The sequence below is a fragment of the Manacus candei genome, unplaced genomic scaffold, assembly GCF_025592945.1.
Source record: "Manacus candei isolate 608988 ecotype Guabito, Panama unplaced genomic scaffold, ASM2559294v1 h1tg000014l, whole genome shotgun sequence".
NCBI classification, from domain to species: domain Eukaryota; kingdom Metazoa; phylum Chordata; class Aves; order Passeriformes; family Pipridae; genus Manacus; species Manacus candei.
The window spans coordinates 31,197,042-31,214,036 of record NW_026138062.1 but is presented as its reverse complement, the minus strand read 5'-3'; the positions used below and the strand labels follow the sequence as shown (position 1 = coordinate 31,214,036).

The window sequence follows — 16,995 nt, the reverse complement described above, 5'->3', positions numbered from 1 at the left end:
TATTTGTCAAACCAAAAATTAGTTTAAGAACTAAAGGGATCTATTAAACATAATGTTGGGAATTCACCTTCTTTTAATTTTTTGTGTGTTTTTTTTTCCCCCCACACTACATGTAATGTGTTATGTGATCTCAGCAGAGGAAATGGCAACCAGTTCAAACTGGAAATTATATAATAAAGGATTTCACTAATACAACTTCTAATAAAATTCAGGATTGCAACTTTATCAGAAATTCAATGTGGAGGAATGCATGTATATGGAACAGCTGTAGTCAAGAATTACTGTAGCATTTGGGTACATGGGTAAATGATGGAGTCTTCCATGAATAGTAGTATGAAGTATGGAATGGACAATGAAACATATCAAACTATATTTTGTTATCCTGTTTTTCTAGAGAAAGGAAGTTTATGCAGTTATGTGCTTCTGGTCCATCTGTTCCACCACAAAGATGAAGTAGTCACTGACAAATTTTAAGCAAATTTAGCAATGGTTCTCAAAATTTCGAAGTTATTTTGGGATTGTTAAAAGTCAGTAAGTTAATAGAGATCCAAATTAATGTACCTACCAATAGAAAAGCAATTATAACTTAAATTCCTACCCATTTAACAGGCAGTAGCCATGCGACGAATCAGAACAAGAAATCTAGTCAACTTATCAGCCAACATGAAGCTTTCAACCAACCACACTATTTGTAGCAACACATCTCACCGTACAGATGTGGATGTGAGAATAGTAAAGAGAAGTGCTGGGTGTTAGCTCCTAAAGGGGTTACAATTTTTAGTGACTGTTACAGAGCTCTAGTCTTGGGTTTCAGTTTTGCAAAAGAGGTCATGCATTCTTGAAAGCAGTTAAGTGAATGTGCATTCGGTTTTGGTAGTTCTGCGGTGGGACCGGTGGGAATAGAACCTTTGTCACCTCCAAGAGTATACAAAATTCGAGTATACCTTTATTCTGAATCATACATGATTGCTTGTGTTTGGTGGCAAATTGTAAAGGAATTTACTTCCAAGAAAACTTTGTGCTTTCTTGCCTCTCACAACCGATCTTTTGGGTTTTCTTCTCATCTTTTGCAGCTTTCTGAAATAATGTTGGTTCCATGATTCACAGCTAGCCACTGTTTTAGTCATGTCTATGCACCTGGGCAATGCATACCCACAAGCACCTACGGCCCTTGCCAAAAAAAAAAGTAACATACTGTACCTACAAGCACATAGAACAAATGTACCTTAGTACAAAGCTGAGGTCTTTTCTTTCTTCTCTTGGGGGAGCTTAGAGCATCTGCTGTAATCCTGGAGGATGTACTGATTGAGTTCTGCTGATTCATTGTGTTTATGCAGTTTATTACTCAAAGTTGGATAGAAGGACCAGCAATCCAGACAAATTCCCAAATGTGGGGTTATAGAAGAGTCAGGATGAACCATATTCTGAGACCAGGGGACAAGATCTGTTGTAAAATTCAACTTTGTGATGACAGTCACCATGAAGCAAAGAACATATTTTTGAAAGGTATGGATTATCTCCGGCACATGCAGAGCAAATATATACAACTTTATTCAAAAAACTATTAGAATAATTTGACCCTCCTCAAAATGTTGCAGGTACTTCTGTTTCTTTGGTACTGGAGAGGCTTGAAAAAATGCCCATTGCCATGAACATCTCTGCAACCAAAGGGCTTGGTAAAACTGCTGTTGACTGGACGTTTCTGTATGTAACACCACCACTGAGCAAGACTGCAAGTATTAAGAACAACTCTGGAAATATATTTTTCCTTGAGCAAGCAGCACATGAGCTCTCAGGATGGATGACCCCAAGGGTTTCACCCTGTCCCTCCCCACGCCTAATGGGAATCCAGCTCAGGAGCACGCACTGCCCCTGACACCCTCACTCCAACCTGACCACTCGTTAAGCCTGGAGTTGCTAAGAAAACCCACCCAAAAAGTCCCCCCTACCCAAACACTTCCACAGAATCACAGAATGGGTCAGGTCGGAAGGGACCACAGTGTTTCATTTGGTTCAACCTCCCCGCTCAAGCAGGGTCATCCTAGAGCACATGGCATAGTATTGTGTCCAGATGGTTCTTAAATATCTCCAGTGAGGGAGACTCCACAACCTCTCTGGGCAATCTGTCCCAGTGCGCGGTCACTTTTCTCACACAACAGCCTGGGACCAGTGCGGAAAACGCACGACAGAGCCCACAGCGGCTGGAAAGCGCGGGGGCCGCCCGAGGAGCCCCGCGTGGCTCTGCTCGGCAGGCCGGGGGCAGCGCAGACTCCTCACCGGCAGGGTCCCGGGAGCGGCCAGGAGAGCGCACCTGCCCGTCCCCGCGGCCCCGGGGCGGTGCAGGGGGGCAGTACTCGCCCCGCCCGCAGGGGGCGCGCTGGGGCTGCGGGGCGCGGCCGGCCCTGTCCCTTTGAGCGGCGTTGCGAGGTGTCCCCGGGGCGGGAGGGCGGCGGCCCGGGGCTCACCGGCGGGAGGCGGCCCCGCGGCCCCCGCGCACCTGCTCACCTGTGCCGGGCCGGCTGGGGGGGCCCGGCACGGCCACTCCCCCGACGGGCTCGGCGCAGGCGCCCTGGCGGCTACCGCAGGCAGGGGGCGGCAACATGGCGGAGTGAGCGGCGGCGGGCTCGGCTCCACAACAACAGCGGCAGCGTCGATCGCTCGCGCCGCCGTCCGCCCCGCGCGCCGCTCGGCCCCGCCGCGCCGCACCGCGCTCGGCGGCGCCCGCGCCCCCGGCCCCGCGGCGGGGAGGCGGCCACGGCCGGGCAGCGCTCGGCTAACGGAGCATCGGCGCCCATAATAATCCCTCATTATAGCGGAGCGGGGGAGCGGCTCCTGGGACGGTGCCTACGCCTCGGGCCGGCTCCCTGCGGCCCCGCCGGGTGCGACTGCGGTGGATGCGCGGCTCGGCCCGGCCGGGCGGGGAGGCGGCGGCGGCGGCAGCGGCAGCGGCAGGTGCCGGTAACGGCGGGGGGTAAATGGCGAGCGAGAAGCCGGTGTCGGGGCCGGACCCGCAGCCCGCGGGACTCATCTCCGTCGGGGCCGGCGGTGGAGGCGGCGGCGGAGGCGGCGGCGGCAGCGGCGTCGCGGTGATGGGGGAGCTGAGGGCGTCGGGCTCCGGGTCCGTGGTGCTCCCGGCGGGAATGATTAACCCGTCAGTGCCGATCCGCAATATCCGGATGAAATTCGCCGTCCTCATCGGACTCATCCAGGTCGGGGAGGTCAGCAACCGGGACATCGTGGAGACGGTGCTGAACCTGGTAAGCGGCCGGGCACCCCGCCCCGGTGACGCCCCGGCGGGCACCGGCCCGCGCAGCCCATCTCCTCCTGGGGCTGCCCCCGCGCCCCTCCGCCCATGTGCCACCCCAAAGGCACCGGCATCCTCCCAGCCCCCGTGTCCCTCCTACACGCACGGCCCTTCTCCAACCATCCTTCCTTCCCAAACTCCTCTTTTGCCTCTCTTTCTCCTCGTTAATCCCGCGATTTGCTCGTCTCCTCGTCGTGCGTGTGACAGAAACCCCCTCAGCGCTCCCTAAACTCCACGCAGGACCCTACCTAGTACAAACAGGCCACTCTTCCCCTTCCCAGTGCCTCGTCCCAGCCGCCTCCTGCAGAAGTGTAGTGTGTGCAATTCACATGGTAAAAAATAAGGAGATTAAGTAATTCGCAATTTCGTGTTATGGACGCTGCCCTTTAACCTAGTGGCTTCCTCGCGGGAAGAAGAGTGGCATGAACGTAGTATCTGTTTTTAATTGGAAAACATTAAGAAAACCAGCCTGGGCTGGTATCTTTTTCTTGGATGACTGAAACATGTGAAGGGTTTAACCCTGTTAGATCAGAGCTGGTTGAGCATTTTATGTAGAGGAAGGGGGAGGAGGGAGATTTTTGGGAGGATTTAATACTCTTTAATATCTGTAATAAAGTGTTAGTTGTATTGCAGTATTGTATTAGGTTTTGCTCAGGTCTTAATAATCTACCATGCTTTCCAAAACACATTCTTGTCAGCAAAGTAAGTGTTGTTACTACTTTTGTTCAAGGTCTGTGCATTGCAAAATAGTATTGTCCAGTGGTAAATAGCTGAAACAAGGAGAAGATGCTAAATTGTATCTCCTGAGTCATCTGCTCACTTCATGGAGTGAAAGAGTTACTGCAGGACTGTATGACTTAATGTTTTTGCGCTACCTACACCAAAGCCTGAGGAACCTACAGAAGCCAAGCGAGTGGATCTAAAAATGAATCACTTTCAATTATGTGCAATTTGGTGCTGTTCCTGAATGCAAAATTTGCTGCAGCAAAGCTTTTGAAGCAGTTCAGTCAATGAAATACCCTCAAATTTTACATATAAAATAGGATAGGAAAATGACTGCTCAAAACTGAATGACAATTAATTGAAACTGCCTTTGTTTCAAATGAGTTTAATGCTTCTAACCTCCAGTCATTTTATACAAAGTCATATAAAGAATATATTTTGTTTCAAACACTTTAAAAAGATGTATTCCTCTGTTTGACAGTTATTTGCATTTGACCTAGCACACACTGAATGGAAAAGCTGCAGCATGCAGGGAAAGACGTGATTTGGTCAGATCATTTTAATATTTATGGCTTATCTGAACACACAGGGTTAAAACCCTGTTAGTTTTGTGAATATGTCAAAACAGTAATCTGGTATATTTCCCACTCCTTCCTACAAGCTGTTTGACAGCTTGAAATGTGACTTGTAAATTTTAATTTTTTTTCTGTACAAGTGTGGTGGAAGTCACCATAACTTCATTGGATTATTACTCATTCCTTTAAAAGTAGCACTCAAAATAAGGAAATGACATACAGTTATTTTCTTAACTGGCTTTATATAGATCATGACAGATACAAAGATGTTTAATCCCTTTCTGGTTTTCTTTCTTCCTTCATTCTTTTTACTGATATTTAAGCTTATTTTAATTCTGGCTGTTAGTGCATCAGCAACTGGACTAACATTGGCTTGTCTTTGGTGGGGAGGTTAGAATATGTTTTGATATTTGTGTGGAGGACATCCAGTGCTTGCATATAAGATCCACCTACTAGTTAGTTCCTATTGTTGAAAACAATATTTACATTTTATAATAAACACAAGAGTATTTAACAGTTCTCTCAGCATGGGGAAATGTATATGAATGTGAAACTGCTTGTGAGTCTGCTGCAGCAGTGATGCATTCTGGATCAGTCATTACTTAACAGATGGACTCTAATATACAACAGTCAGTATTCCCAAAGCAGAGAGAGGTTATATAGTGTCTACTAATTTTTTTGTTCTCAGGGCCATGAATGTTTCAGTCTTATGTTTGTGGATTTGAAACTTAATTTACTCGCATGTGAAACACAGTGAATATGGCAGATGCACAGTAAATCTGATGGCATATCCCTAAACTACTAAACATCTGATTCTGTATTAAGGATTTGAATAGCAACTTTAAATAAAGTGCAGTTTTCTGTTTTAGGAGCATTCTTTGGGGGGTGAGTAAGGGTAGAGAAAACAATTTTTTTTGGTATTTTTGTTGTTTTGTTTTTCTTCAGTCTTTACTAGTTCTGAATGACTTTTGATGCAAGTGTGATAATAAGTGAAGAATGATGAAGAGTTGATCTCTGTTTTATATGTCAGTTGATATGTTAAGTCTCTGAGAGTAATATAACCACTATGCCATGTTGGGTAACTATAAACCATTTTGGTGGTAGCTTTTTAGTATAAGGATTCTGCATAGCTGAGACTTTTATCATTGGAGAAAATCAGAAGTTAAAGATTGAGATACTTTTAAAATTTTCTTATCTGAGACTCCTGCTGACTTCTGTGTAAAGCTTAAATAAGTTTATTCCTTCTTCCTGCATCTGCATAAAAGCAGCAGTAAATGTCTGAGACAAAACTTTGTTTTGGTGTGCCCTTGTCATGGAGATGGTCACTCCTCTTTCCTGTTACGTTGCCATCTTAGGGTTTGTTCTTGATCAGTTTTTATCTTTAAATGTTTGTTTTGGTGGCCACACACTGAGGTCTCTGTTACTGCATTTCAGACTTACTCCGTGTGGTACCTTCTGATGTGGATGTACGTGGTGATTTATTGTATCTGTGAGGTGCTTTTTATGCAGTACTGAAAATCTTTTTCTAGTCTAATATCTGATTGGATTTTCAGTTTTGCCAAATTTTAACAGTGGACTTTCAGCTGGACAGTATTTTGTACTTGGGCATGCCTACATTGTTTATGGGATTAATTGCTTCTCTCGATGCTTTTCGTAGTGTTTTCTCAAAACTTGCTGTGTTTGAAGTTCTCTTAGATTGGTGAAATTGTTTAATGGAGTATCACTTGGTAGAATATCTAGTATTGCTTGTGTTATTTTTCATTGTTTAACATTACAGTAAAAGACATAGTGGAGAAAGGGTTCAGCCCCTTTTATGCCGATGAATGACTTAGTTATCCTTAAAAAGACACCTGCTAGTGTTAGTACTATGAAGCTCAGATCTTAAGAATCTATGAGCTGAAGGCTTTTTTACAATGACTCTTTAGAATACAGTATTCTTTTTACCTTTCTGGAGGTAGGAGGGAGCACCTCATTGCATCTCATGCATTCTTCTGTAATAGTGTTTATTTTGATTTTGGTCCATGGGTTTAATATGAATTCCCAGGTTCAGCATGCTCTCTCTGAGATGTGTGTTCATTGACCCTTGTGTACTGCAAAGCACCAAACTAGAAAGGGCTTTTCTTAAAAAAACTTGTAATCCTTTAATTGCTCTAAGTGATTTGTCTTTGGGGATATTTTGGCACCAGTTCTGTGCTTCTGTTGATGAGCAGACCTCTCTCCTTTGAGTAGCTCCATTAGTTTTCTTAGGGTACTGTCAAGGATGTTGTCATTGCATGGTAGATGTGCTTGTTTCTGCTAGACTGATGTTTAAAATAAAGTTCTGCACCATGTGCTCCAGCAATGTGATATGGAAGTGGAAGTGGGTCAGTCTGTCCACCTTTATTCCTCTACTTTAAGTCTACTTTTGTTTATCCTGTTTCCTAGTGCACAATTCTCACACATGGCTTTAATTAGTTTTCTATAACATACTTTGACTGGTCTTTCCTTACAGTATTTTTACTGACTTGCTTTCTTCATTCTCTGCTTTTCCAGTATTTTAACAGTCTTGGGAATTTTTTCTTCAGTGTGTATTTTGAACTGACTCTTGCTTGGCCATTTTTCATCAAACATGACTATGTGAGTTGCATTGTTTCTTAGCTTTTAGCGTCCTTTCTCTGTTCCAGTTTGAATTTCCTAGAATTTTTTGGTTTGTTTTGTAGAGCTGATTCTCTGGCAGTGCACAGTAAGAGAGGTGAACAGGAAGCTGAATGACACTAAAAAATTGTGACTGGTGCTGAAACATGCTGTTCATTTTGCCTGTGCATCTTGAACAGATGATGTGATGCAGATTTGAACAGATTTCAGTCTGATACAGGTGTAGCTAACCAGGGTTCTCCTTGTGCAATCTGGAAAGCTTTTATATATGTTTTGTTAGGCTAGAGAGTGCTTATAATAAGTAGGTCAAACACCAGGCATAGTTCAAAAAGTCTTTTTCTGTTCTTGTTGACTGCAGCCCACGCTTCTGCCTAGCTCTTCTCATTTTCTTGGCTGCTCCATCCTACTTCAGTGTTAGTCACCCATCACAAGAGGTAAGCCATTTTTTAGTGCTCTGTCACATTGTGTACTCGTAGGAGTGGCATTTGCAGCTTCAGAGCAAATGGGTTGAATTATGTGAGAGATCCTTCTCTCCCTACAGGTTTTCTGTAGTAGTGGTCATAAGGAAAAATGTAAAGGGAGGCATATTTAAGAAAGAATTTTTTCTTTTGGTACTTCTTCGGATGTTGGTTGAGGGTCTTCTTAAGCTAAAGTTGGCTTTTGGTATTTGAGTTCTTTGAATCCATTTAAAGTTTTGGTTGCTGCAACACCCCATGACACAGTTCAGCACTTATTTGGGGAGGAAGAATCACTTGTTCGTTGGATGCTGTACTCCTAAAAAGCGTGGGCCTCCTGAGCTGTAGCCTCCATCATATGACTTCTGTTTTTCTTGTGAAACTAGCTTTGCAGGCTTGAGAATCTTGTTCCATTTTCTTGGTGAAAGCCTTCTCATTTTGAGTATAATTCTCTGCTGATAGATGGTACTGATCAAAAAAGTGAAGTTTGAGGAAGTTTTGAAGTTGGGATTTTGGTTTGTTTTGGGTTTTGTTTGTTTGTTTGTTTTACATGTTAAGTTTTGGTTTAGGTAGTACTTAACTGAAAGTGGCAGTCCTGTTATAGTCTGTCCCACTGGTCCCTTTCTATCCTGCTCATCTATCCTACTAGACTGTGTCTGGGCATTACTGTAGAAGCTACCAGAGCCATATGAAAAGAGCAGTATCCAATGTTTGTCATAACGTTCCGTGGGCAGCTACATAAGAGTACTGTAGCTGTTGTTATTAATACTTCCATGGAAAACTTAGTTTTGGTTACATAAAATCTTTGAATAACTGGATGCTCAATTATTTTAGTATAACTGATTTCTTTTGGCTTTTTTTGTCTGATCTTTGATAGTAGGTGTTTATGGGTGAGAAGTTTTTTCAATCCTTGTATCAGTCATAAAGCACTAGTGTTATCTCAGCAAGTGGCTTGGAATTTGCTGTGGTTCTGGTATAATAGGTTGATACATTTCTGTAGGGAATAACTTCTAAAAATCTGTCATCGTGAGCATATAGCTGAGCATTCCTTACTGCTTAACTCTGAACAGCTATTTTTTTTTTCATGTTTACATCTTACTTGTCTACTTCTCACTTGTCTTTATAGGATTCAGTCCATGGATTATAAAGGTGATGAATACCTAGAAACATTTTTATTATTTTTGTCACACTGAAGTAATAAAATTTGGAGAGTGGTATTAATAAAACACCTCAAATCTTTGGCCTTTCCCCCTACTCCCTCCTGAGACCCTACCTTTGTTTTATACCTTTCCAACAAGCAAAGGGTTTATCACCTTTCTCTATGATGATTCTATTTTTACAAAATTGTGACCTGATTCCCCATTTAAGCCATGTGTTTTACAGGACTAAATGTTTCTCTGTGTACTCAGTTATACACTAATCTTTCTCTCTCCCTTCCATATTTTCCTTCATGGTCCCCCCTGCCCCTGCCTTCAGGTGAGCACTCAAAAGGGCAGAAGTCAAGGGGAATGGCTGATTACATTGATGAGGCTGAGGTATAGGAGGCTGTAGTGCAGTTTTTTCTTTCATGTTAATGCTTTTCAGTGTCTTCACTCACATTTCTCAAATATATGAATCACTGTCTATATTACATCCGTAAAAAAAAAAACAAACAACCAAAAACCAGCACTGAAAACCTGCATAATTATCTCTGAATTCCTGCTGAAGTGTTTGTTCACCTATCATGCCATATTGAATTTAGTGAAAGTGGAATGAAATCTGTGATTGGGTTAGTACCAAAACTGAGTCTTTTCTGTTCTGATAAATACTGTGCACAGTATTAACAGAATGTTAACTTAATAAACTATCCAAGCTATTTTAAATCAACCTCTTAGTCTCACCTGTTCATCACTTGGTTCTGCACTTTTTTTATTTTTTATCTTAACCTGTCTCAGTATATCCACCATTTCAGATCAACTTGTTGCTCTCCCATTACTACTGTGTTTTGTCGTACTTTACACAAAACATTATCACTGCAGCTACCTCATTAGCTGATATATTGAATATGCCTGGTGGGCAAAGGGTCGATGTAGTAGCGTGTGTTTATGTTGATGAAGTTCCATTTATGTTTTTGTGAAATTTGATCCTCAGTCACCATTTGTTTTTATGGAAATACCTCATTGTGTAGTTTTATTAATTTTTGCGTAGACAGAATCCTTAAATTTCCTTTACGTCTGAATCAAATTCAGAACTCGCTTTTATAATCAGAGGCAGCAGATCTTATGAAACATCATTTTTGAATTTGATGATCTACCTCTCACTTCTGTCTTTCAAGGATTTGTCTTAGATGTACTAGTAATGACACAGTATTCAATATTTGATATTCAGCATAAAGATAATGAACAATTAAAAAATAGATTATTTGTGGAGAGTCACATATTGCTTCCTTAATGATAGAAACACCCACTTCAACAGTAGAATTAAGATGGATTTCAGCTATTTGAACTGTAATTTCATAAATTCCAATTTAAGAAGATTGTTAATGACATTAATATCTAAGAGAAAGATTATCTGTTATTTTCAGTAGAGAAGCACTTCAACTTCTGATCAACCTACTGACTCTTCACTAAAATTGCATTCTGATAATTTTTATAGTTTAGCATTTGTTCTACTTGATGTACATGATGTACATGATGTTCTACATGATGTACATGGAAAATAATAATTTTCAGTAAATAAGTAAGTCTAAGTAGTTTGCTGGTATAAATCTCAGTAACACCAAATGTTAATTCATTTAGTTTAATGCAACCCTGTTATATGACTACTCTGCTTTAATTTAAGATTTAGTTGCATCACTGAAATTGTTCCAACGCAGCAATTCTGTGAAAGCTTGCATAAATGTGAATACTGCTTATGCTGCTCCACAGCTTACAAATGCTTGACTTCCGTCTTTGGAAAATTACGTTTCTTTCACTGCCCTTTTGTTTACACTTGAAAGCCTTTCTTAACTATGCAGAATAGGTATTAGGTTTTGGAATAAACTGGAAGTGAGATAGGGCAAAATATTCACTTAAAAGTGAAGCTGTTATTCATATCATGCTTTCTGGTACCTCATGGCTTTTGTCATACTGGGACAGTGTAGACAGAAGGATGGAAATAGTGATTCTCTGAGTAGATCCTTCTAAACTTACTCCATTAGCAGCAATGTGGCATTGTAAGAAATTTTATCTGATCTCACTTTTTTTTTTTTTTGCTTTATAATTCTTCATATTATGTGATATATACTCATTTATATTAGATTTTCTAACTTTTATTGAATTTTGATTGCCTGCTTTAAGAGCCACTGTAACAGGTTTTTTTCCTTCTTGTTTTGTAAAAAGAAACTAGTTTGGATATTTAGAAAAAGATGAATTTGGAAACATCCTTAGACTCAGAAAGGAACCTATTGCAAAAAAGAAAGAGTTAGAGAACCTTATTAATGCGTTATACTTTCATGGCTCAGCACCCCGTTTTCCTTCTGTTACTCCAGTGAAATACATTATCTGTTTTTGTAAATGGCAAGGTGTGCAGTGTTTGTGAGTCATATCTGTGACTGATGGCTTCTCAGCTGTTAATATTCATATATTGAATAGCTGAAACTTAAGGAAACAATTGTGTGAGAGTGCATTGGATTGAATAAGGTCTTCCAAGCAAGATGCTTAGGAGGTGGGAGCTACTTCTTCTACCTTTGTTTCCCCTAAAGAGATTTATGTAGCCTTTGTTCCAAAAGTCTTTTTTGCTGCTTCTTCTATGTCTTCAGCTATGGCGTATATATCTCCAAAGCACCTGCAGAAGTCTTCTGGGTTTTGTTTGTTTTGTTTTATGCAGCTTATTTGGTGATGTGAAAGACTTTCTCATCCACTCTGTTCCTCGTGGAAATATTGCAGCCTCCATTGCATCTTAGGAGAGCATTATGTGAATTCAGAAATAGACTTCAGGAAGACCCTGTTCGAGTTGCATCTACTATCCAAGGCTGAAGTGAATTGAGTCCATCTGAAAAGAAACTTTGTCATACTGTCCTGGGCTTGTTGTATGAACCACTGAGAAGAGTCTGGCTCCACTGTGTCTACTCCCTGCCCACCCAACCCCTTCCCAACCCCTCCCCAAATACACATACACATTTATAAGATCTCTTCAAACCTTCTCTTCTTAAGGCTAAACAATCCCATCTCGCTTCAGCCTTCTCTTTGTACGTGAGATGTTCCAGTCCTTTAATCATTCTCACATTTAGATCTTTGTTCTCCTTGTGCAGATAATAGTGCTTCCTTTTCAAAAAGTGGGAGGTGGAGTCTGGGAAGCCTTTTAATTATAGCAATCCTTGTCCTCATCTCACAGTATGAGCTGCAATATCTACCACAAATAACCCAGTCAATGTTGCTAAGCCTAACCCAGCAAAGGACAATTTACACCACATGCAGCCAGGAAGAAAACAGACCTCAGTGAGCCACAGCAGCAAGTGTTTGCTTTTCATCCATTGTGCTTGCTTGTTAATGGATAGTCTTGGATGAAACACAAACCCAAGAGTGTGTGTCAGTACTGAAAATCACAGCTATGGTTGTAGGTAAGCTTTATTTCTTGGATGTCAGAAATATAAAATAACTACATTTAATATTCTACTGAAAAAGTATAAAGTTAGTGGCTTAATACTGAGTTAATGGAACTTTGTGGCTCTTTACATATACTATAAATATTACTGCCTTCAACAAATTAGCGTGAATTGAAATTAAACTAAAAAAGCTATTACCATAGTCTTCAAAGTTGTAGATGCTTGATATTAGAAGGAAAAAATATTAAAATTCAATATAGAACCAAAGCTGTTGAAGTTCTGCAATGAGTTTGTCGGAAGTAATAGATTAATGACTTTATACGTAGTCTAATATTTATAGATTAAATGTTCAGTAGCACTTTATGTACATATAACTGTATGCAACTTAGAAACTGTAATATATTAAGCAAAGATACTTGTGTAACAAAATTTTTATAGTTCCTTGTTTCATGAACAGAAAAAAATTCATTTATTCAAAGTAACTTACAATGTGCAATAATAAACCCATTGTAACTGGAACAATGTGTAGGCTATCACTGAGAGGTAGTCAGTCTTTCACAATTGATACAGTACAGTGTTTGACATTTCAAACAGTGCTCATTGAATAGGAGCTGATACAGTCTTTAAAATGGATTGTTCTTCAATGAAGCTGTTGATAGTTACAGGTATTTGCTAAAACCCAAACCCCATTATTCCCAGAGCTCGCAGTTGTAATGATTTCCCTTATTAGTAGTATTTTTTCTGCTTTCAAGGCCAGGTTACATGGGGCTTTGAGCAACCTGGTGTTGTGGAAGATCATCCCCTATGGCAGGGGGATTGGAACTACATGATCTTTGAGGTCCCTTCCACCCCAAGTTGTTCCGTGATTCTGTGATGATTCTATAATAAGGGGAAATTAATGAAATAGTAAAAGTAACTATGATAAAATAGTTTGTGTTGGGTTGGTTTTTTTCTTAATAAAATATGTTTAAATTCTATTTAAGAACAAATTTGGATCTACTTGGTTTGTTACTGAGTCTTTTCTTAAAAGTACCAGAAATGTAGCAAAATTATAAAAATTAAGCTAGTTGTTTAGGTGGAGTTTAACTATTGAGAAATTATACTTCTGAAAGGAAGCTTTACATTAAAAAAAAACCAAAAACCTAACAACACGAGTGGAAATCCTGAGTACAACAGGTTCCCTTCTTTCAGTGATGCAGTGTCCACCTGGATTTACAGAGACCTTGAAATGACTTGTTACATGATGTTTTATTAATTTTTGAGGAGTCTAAGGGAATTATCACCATCTGTTAATACCAGAGTCTAAGCTGACATATGGGTTTCAAAATGCTTTGTGTTGAATTTTTTTAAGTAAGAAATCCTCCTCTTAAAACTAAATAACAGTTAAGAGGTTTCAGAGTGTAAATAGAAAATACCTTTTATAGTCCACATTTAAGCTCTTGGATCATTTGTCCCAGCTTTGATTTGTGGTTCTAGCCTGTCCTCTGAAGCTAGAATGGCTGCAAGTACTTGTAATTGAGATTTTTCACATGCAGGAGTTATGACATAACTGGCTTTTCAACTTACTTCACCCTGAAAAGAAAGCAGCACAAATAATGTATTTTCTTCTGACTGAGATCAATCCTAAATGTGTCTTGTACCAAAACCTGATATTATCCAGATATGCAAAAAAACCAGTAAGAAGCCTGAAGTGTTGTTACAATCTAAATGCTTTTTGGAGGTCAGAGGAATCCTCGGAGCCCCTCGTTTAAATTATTACTTCAAAATTTCTCTCTCATATGCTCCTTGCGGAGTCACAGTAGATTTTAAGGCTTCATGGTAAGGAAGCTGATGAAGCAACCTGAGCATTTTTGAGGATGAGGGTTGGCATTTTTTGCTCAAGCAGTACATCTAAATTGGCTATATATGTTTGTTGCATTAGTTTTTGAAAAATCTTGTGTTTAAAAATTCCCTTATTTATACAATTTGTAGAGTATGAATGGTTGAGGAGACTGCATACTTCATAGTACAAGCAGGACGTGGCACAGCTGCAGCTGACAGTACAGCCAATGTGAATTTTGATTTGAAATTCCTTTAGGAAATCCTGAAGATTTCCTGGGAGATAGGGAAATGTGTGGTCTAAAAGTAATCCTGGCTTCAGAAAACCTCCTTAGCATTTCTATTTATTTAGAAAATGGAAATCCAGCTAAATAGTCTATACTTAGTGTAGGAAAATGAGATCTTTAAAACACTATAATGAAAGGCTACTGAGGCATTATTAAAAATTAATACAGCCAAGAGAGTTATTGAGAAAAGTAGCATTTAGCAGTAATTGTTAATACATTATGGTACTGCTATATATGGCAAGTAGCTTCCAGCTTCTTATTCTGTGTTCAGTTTCCCTTGTAGTATTTTTCATTATTTTCCAACTTTTTTTTTTCTTCTCATATGTTTGTAAGTGAAGAGTAACCATTCTAGGTCAATGGGTTTATACTGTGACTGAGAAAAAAGACTTGCCTGAAGTCTTTTATTGTATAAGCATCAAAATAACCTGTAGAAGAAAAATACACTAAGTAAGAAAACTGATCTCTGGGGAGTAGAATGTCATATAAAAAACTGTATTATGATGCTTTTTGGGGATAATGTCTGGGATAATGCTCGGCTTTGAAGGTGTGGGGTTTGGGGGATTGGAGTGCTATAATCCTGGTCTCAGAGAGTGTATTGGGTTTATGTGGCCAGGTTTCGGTAGTGGGAGGGCTTCAAGGGTGGTTTCTGTGAGAACCTGCCAGAAGCTTCTCCCATGTCTGATAGAGCCTGTGCCTGGCAGCTCCAAGACAGATCCATCGCTGATGGTGTTAGTATCTGTGGAATAAAAGATTTCAGAAAGGGAAAAAGTTACTGCAGAGGAGCAATTGCAGCTGGATAGAGGAGTGAGAATATTTGAGGGGAACATGGCTGCACACACCTCAGTGAAGAGAGGGAGGAGGTGTTCCAGGTGCTGGAGCAGAGATTCCCCTGCGGCCCATGGTAAAGGCTGTGGTGAGGCAGGCTGTCCCCCTGCAGCCCATGGAGGTCCACAGTGGAGCAAATACCCACCTGCAGCCCCTAGAGGACCAGGGAGCAGGTGGATGCCCTGAGGTTGCTGTGACCCCATGGAGACCCTGTGCTGGAGAAGGTTTTCTGGCAGGACTTTTGTCCTCATGGAGAAACCCATGCTGGATCAGTCTTCCGTAAGGACTGCACTCCATGGAAGGGACTCATGCTGGAGCAGTTTGTGTAAGAACTGTAGCTTGTGGAAAGGGAACCATGTTGAAGAAAGTTGTGAAGGGATGTTACCCATGGGAGGGACACTATGCTGGAGCAGGGAAGGAGAGCAAGGAGGAAAGAGGTACGGAGACAATGTGTGATGAACAAAGCGCAGCCCCCATTCCATGTTCTTCTGCATCACTTGTGGGAAGGAGGGAGAGAAGTTGAGGCCGGGAATAAGAGAGGGTGGAGGGACAGTGTTTTATTTATAGTTAGCTTACTCTGATTTGATTGTTAAAAAATTTGTTTCCCTGAGTTGAGCATATTTTTCCCATTCTGGTAATTGCTGAGTGATTTCTCCCTGACCTTATCTTGACTCATGAGCCTTTTGTTGTATTTCCCCCCATCCCATCCAGCTGAGGAAAGTAGTCATAGAATGGTTTGGTGGGCACCATGTGTCCAGACAGGGTCAACCCACCACAGAGAGATAGGTTTTGTTTAAACAGTGGAGACATTTTGAAATACAATTCTTTAGGAGATAAGGTCAACCTGTAACTTAAATATTTTCATTTATAGTTGTAAACAGAATTACAGTTTTGTGCAGACATTGATTGATATACAGTACTACTAATTTTCAACAAACAGCTGTTTTTCAGCTTTTGAAATGTGGACTTTCGTAATTGCATTGACATTTGCAGTGGTGAGGTATAATTAAAAAAGATGTGATTGATACTTTTGAGTGATAAATAAGGCTTAGTTATGCATATTGGCTGTCCTAGATGCATTGCTGTTTCTGATACCCCAATGCGTTCTGACTAGTTATAAGAACTGGCAGTGGCACTCAACTCTTTAGCAACTCCACTGTAGCCTCTGGAAAGTATTGTTTGACAGAGATGAATCAGCTTGTTCTCTCATGCAGATTGGTAATGTCTCTCTTCCTACTTGTGGAGCTATTTAGAGACTTCTTGGAGCACAGTGATAGCTATAAACAGGTTATATTAATTTTTTTTGTGTCACTAATACCACATTCTGCTCCATGTGATGTGAATGAAAGTACTTACGTTTGATGCTCTACAGCTTTTACTTACACATCTAGGGATTATTTCCTACTAACTGGTGCCTCTTGTATGGGAAATGCAAGCCCAGCTTTCACACAGAAGGCTCAGAACTTGTGTCTTGTAAAATTTGTGTCTCATAGCTACATTGTGCTTTTAAAGTGCCTAGCTGAATAAAAAGGAGACTAAAACTGTTCTTATGACAAGTTCATGGTGGAGGAGATGTTTTACCCTGGCTTGGAATACTATAATTAAGTGTGTGTTAGAGGAAATTGTTTTCTTTTTCAAGTCTATCAGGCAGCTACTGCTATTTAAAACTTTCGTATAGGAGAAAACTGTAATTTATTTATTTTGGTGGTAAACTGGTAAGTTAAAATTTAAATTTAACAAACAAATGAACAGGAATTTTGTAAGTTTGTTCTGGATATATTCAAAATGCACTCATCTAGTTTTAAGTTAA

General features: G+C 40.5%; 1 protein-coding gene across 9 annotated transcripts in view; it reads left to right on the top strand.

Moving 5' to 3' along the window:
- Window positions 1-2,945: 2,945 nt before the first annotated feature.
- NBEA (neurobeachin) overlaps window positions 2,946-16,995 on the top strand; it is a 473,668-nt gene continuing 459,618 nt past the window's right edge. For 7 of the 9 annotated variants that reach the window (XM_051778828.1, XM_051778827.1, XM_051778822.1 and 4 more), the window contains exon 1: window positions 2,947-3,257. In XM_051778828.1, coding sequence (XP_051634788.1) covers window positions 2,976-3,257 — 282 coding nt within the window. In that variant the 5' untranslated portion in view covers window positions 2,947-2,975. Of the gene's footprint in view, window positions 3,258-16,995 lie in introns of all 9 variants that reach the window. The other 2 variants (XM_051778818.1, XM_051778819.1) reach the window with 1 other exon arrangement.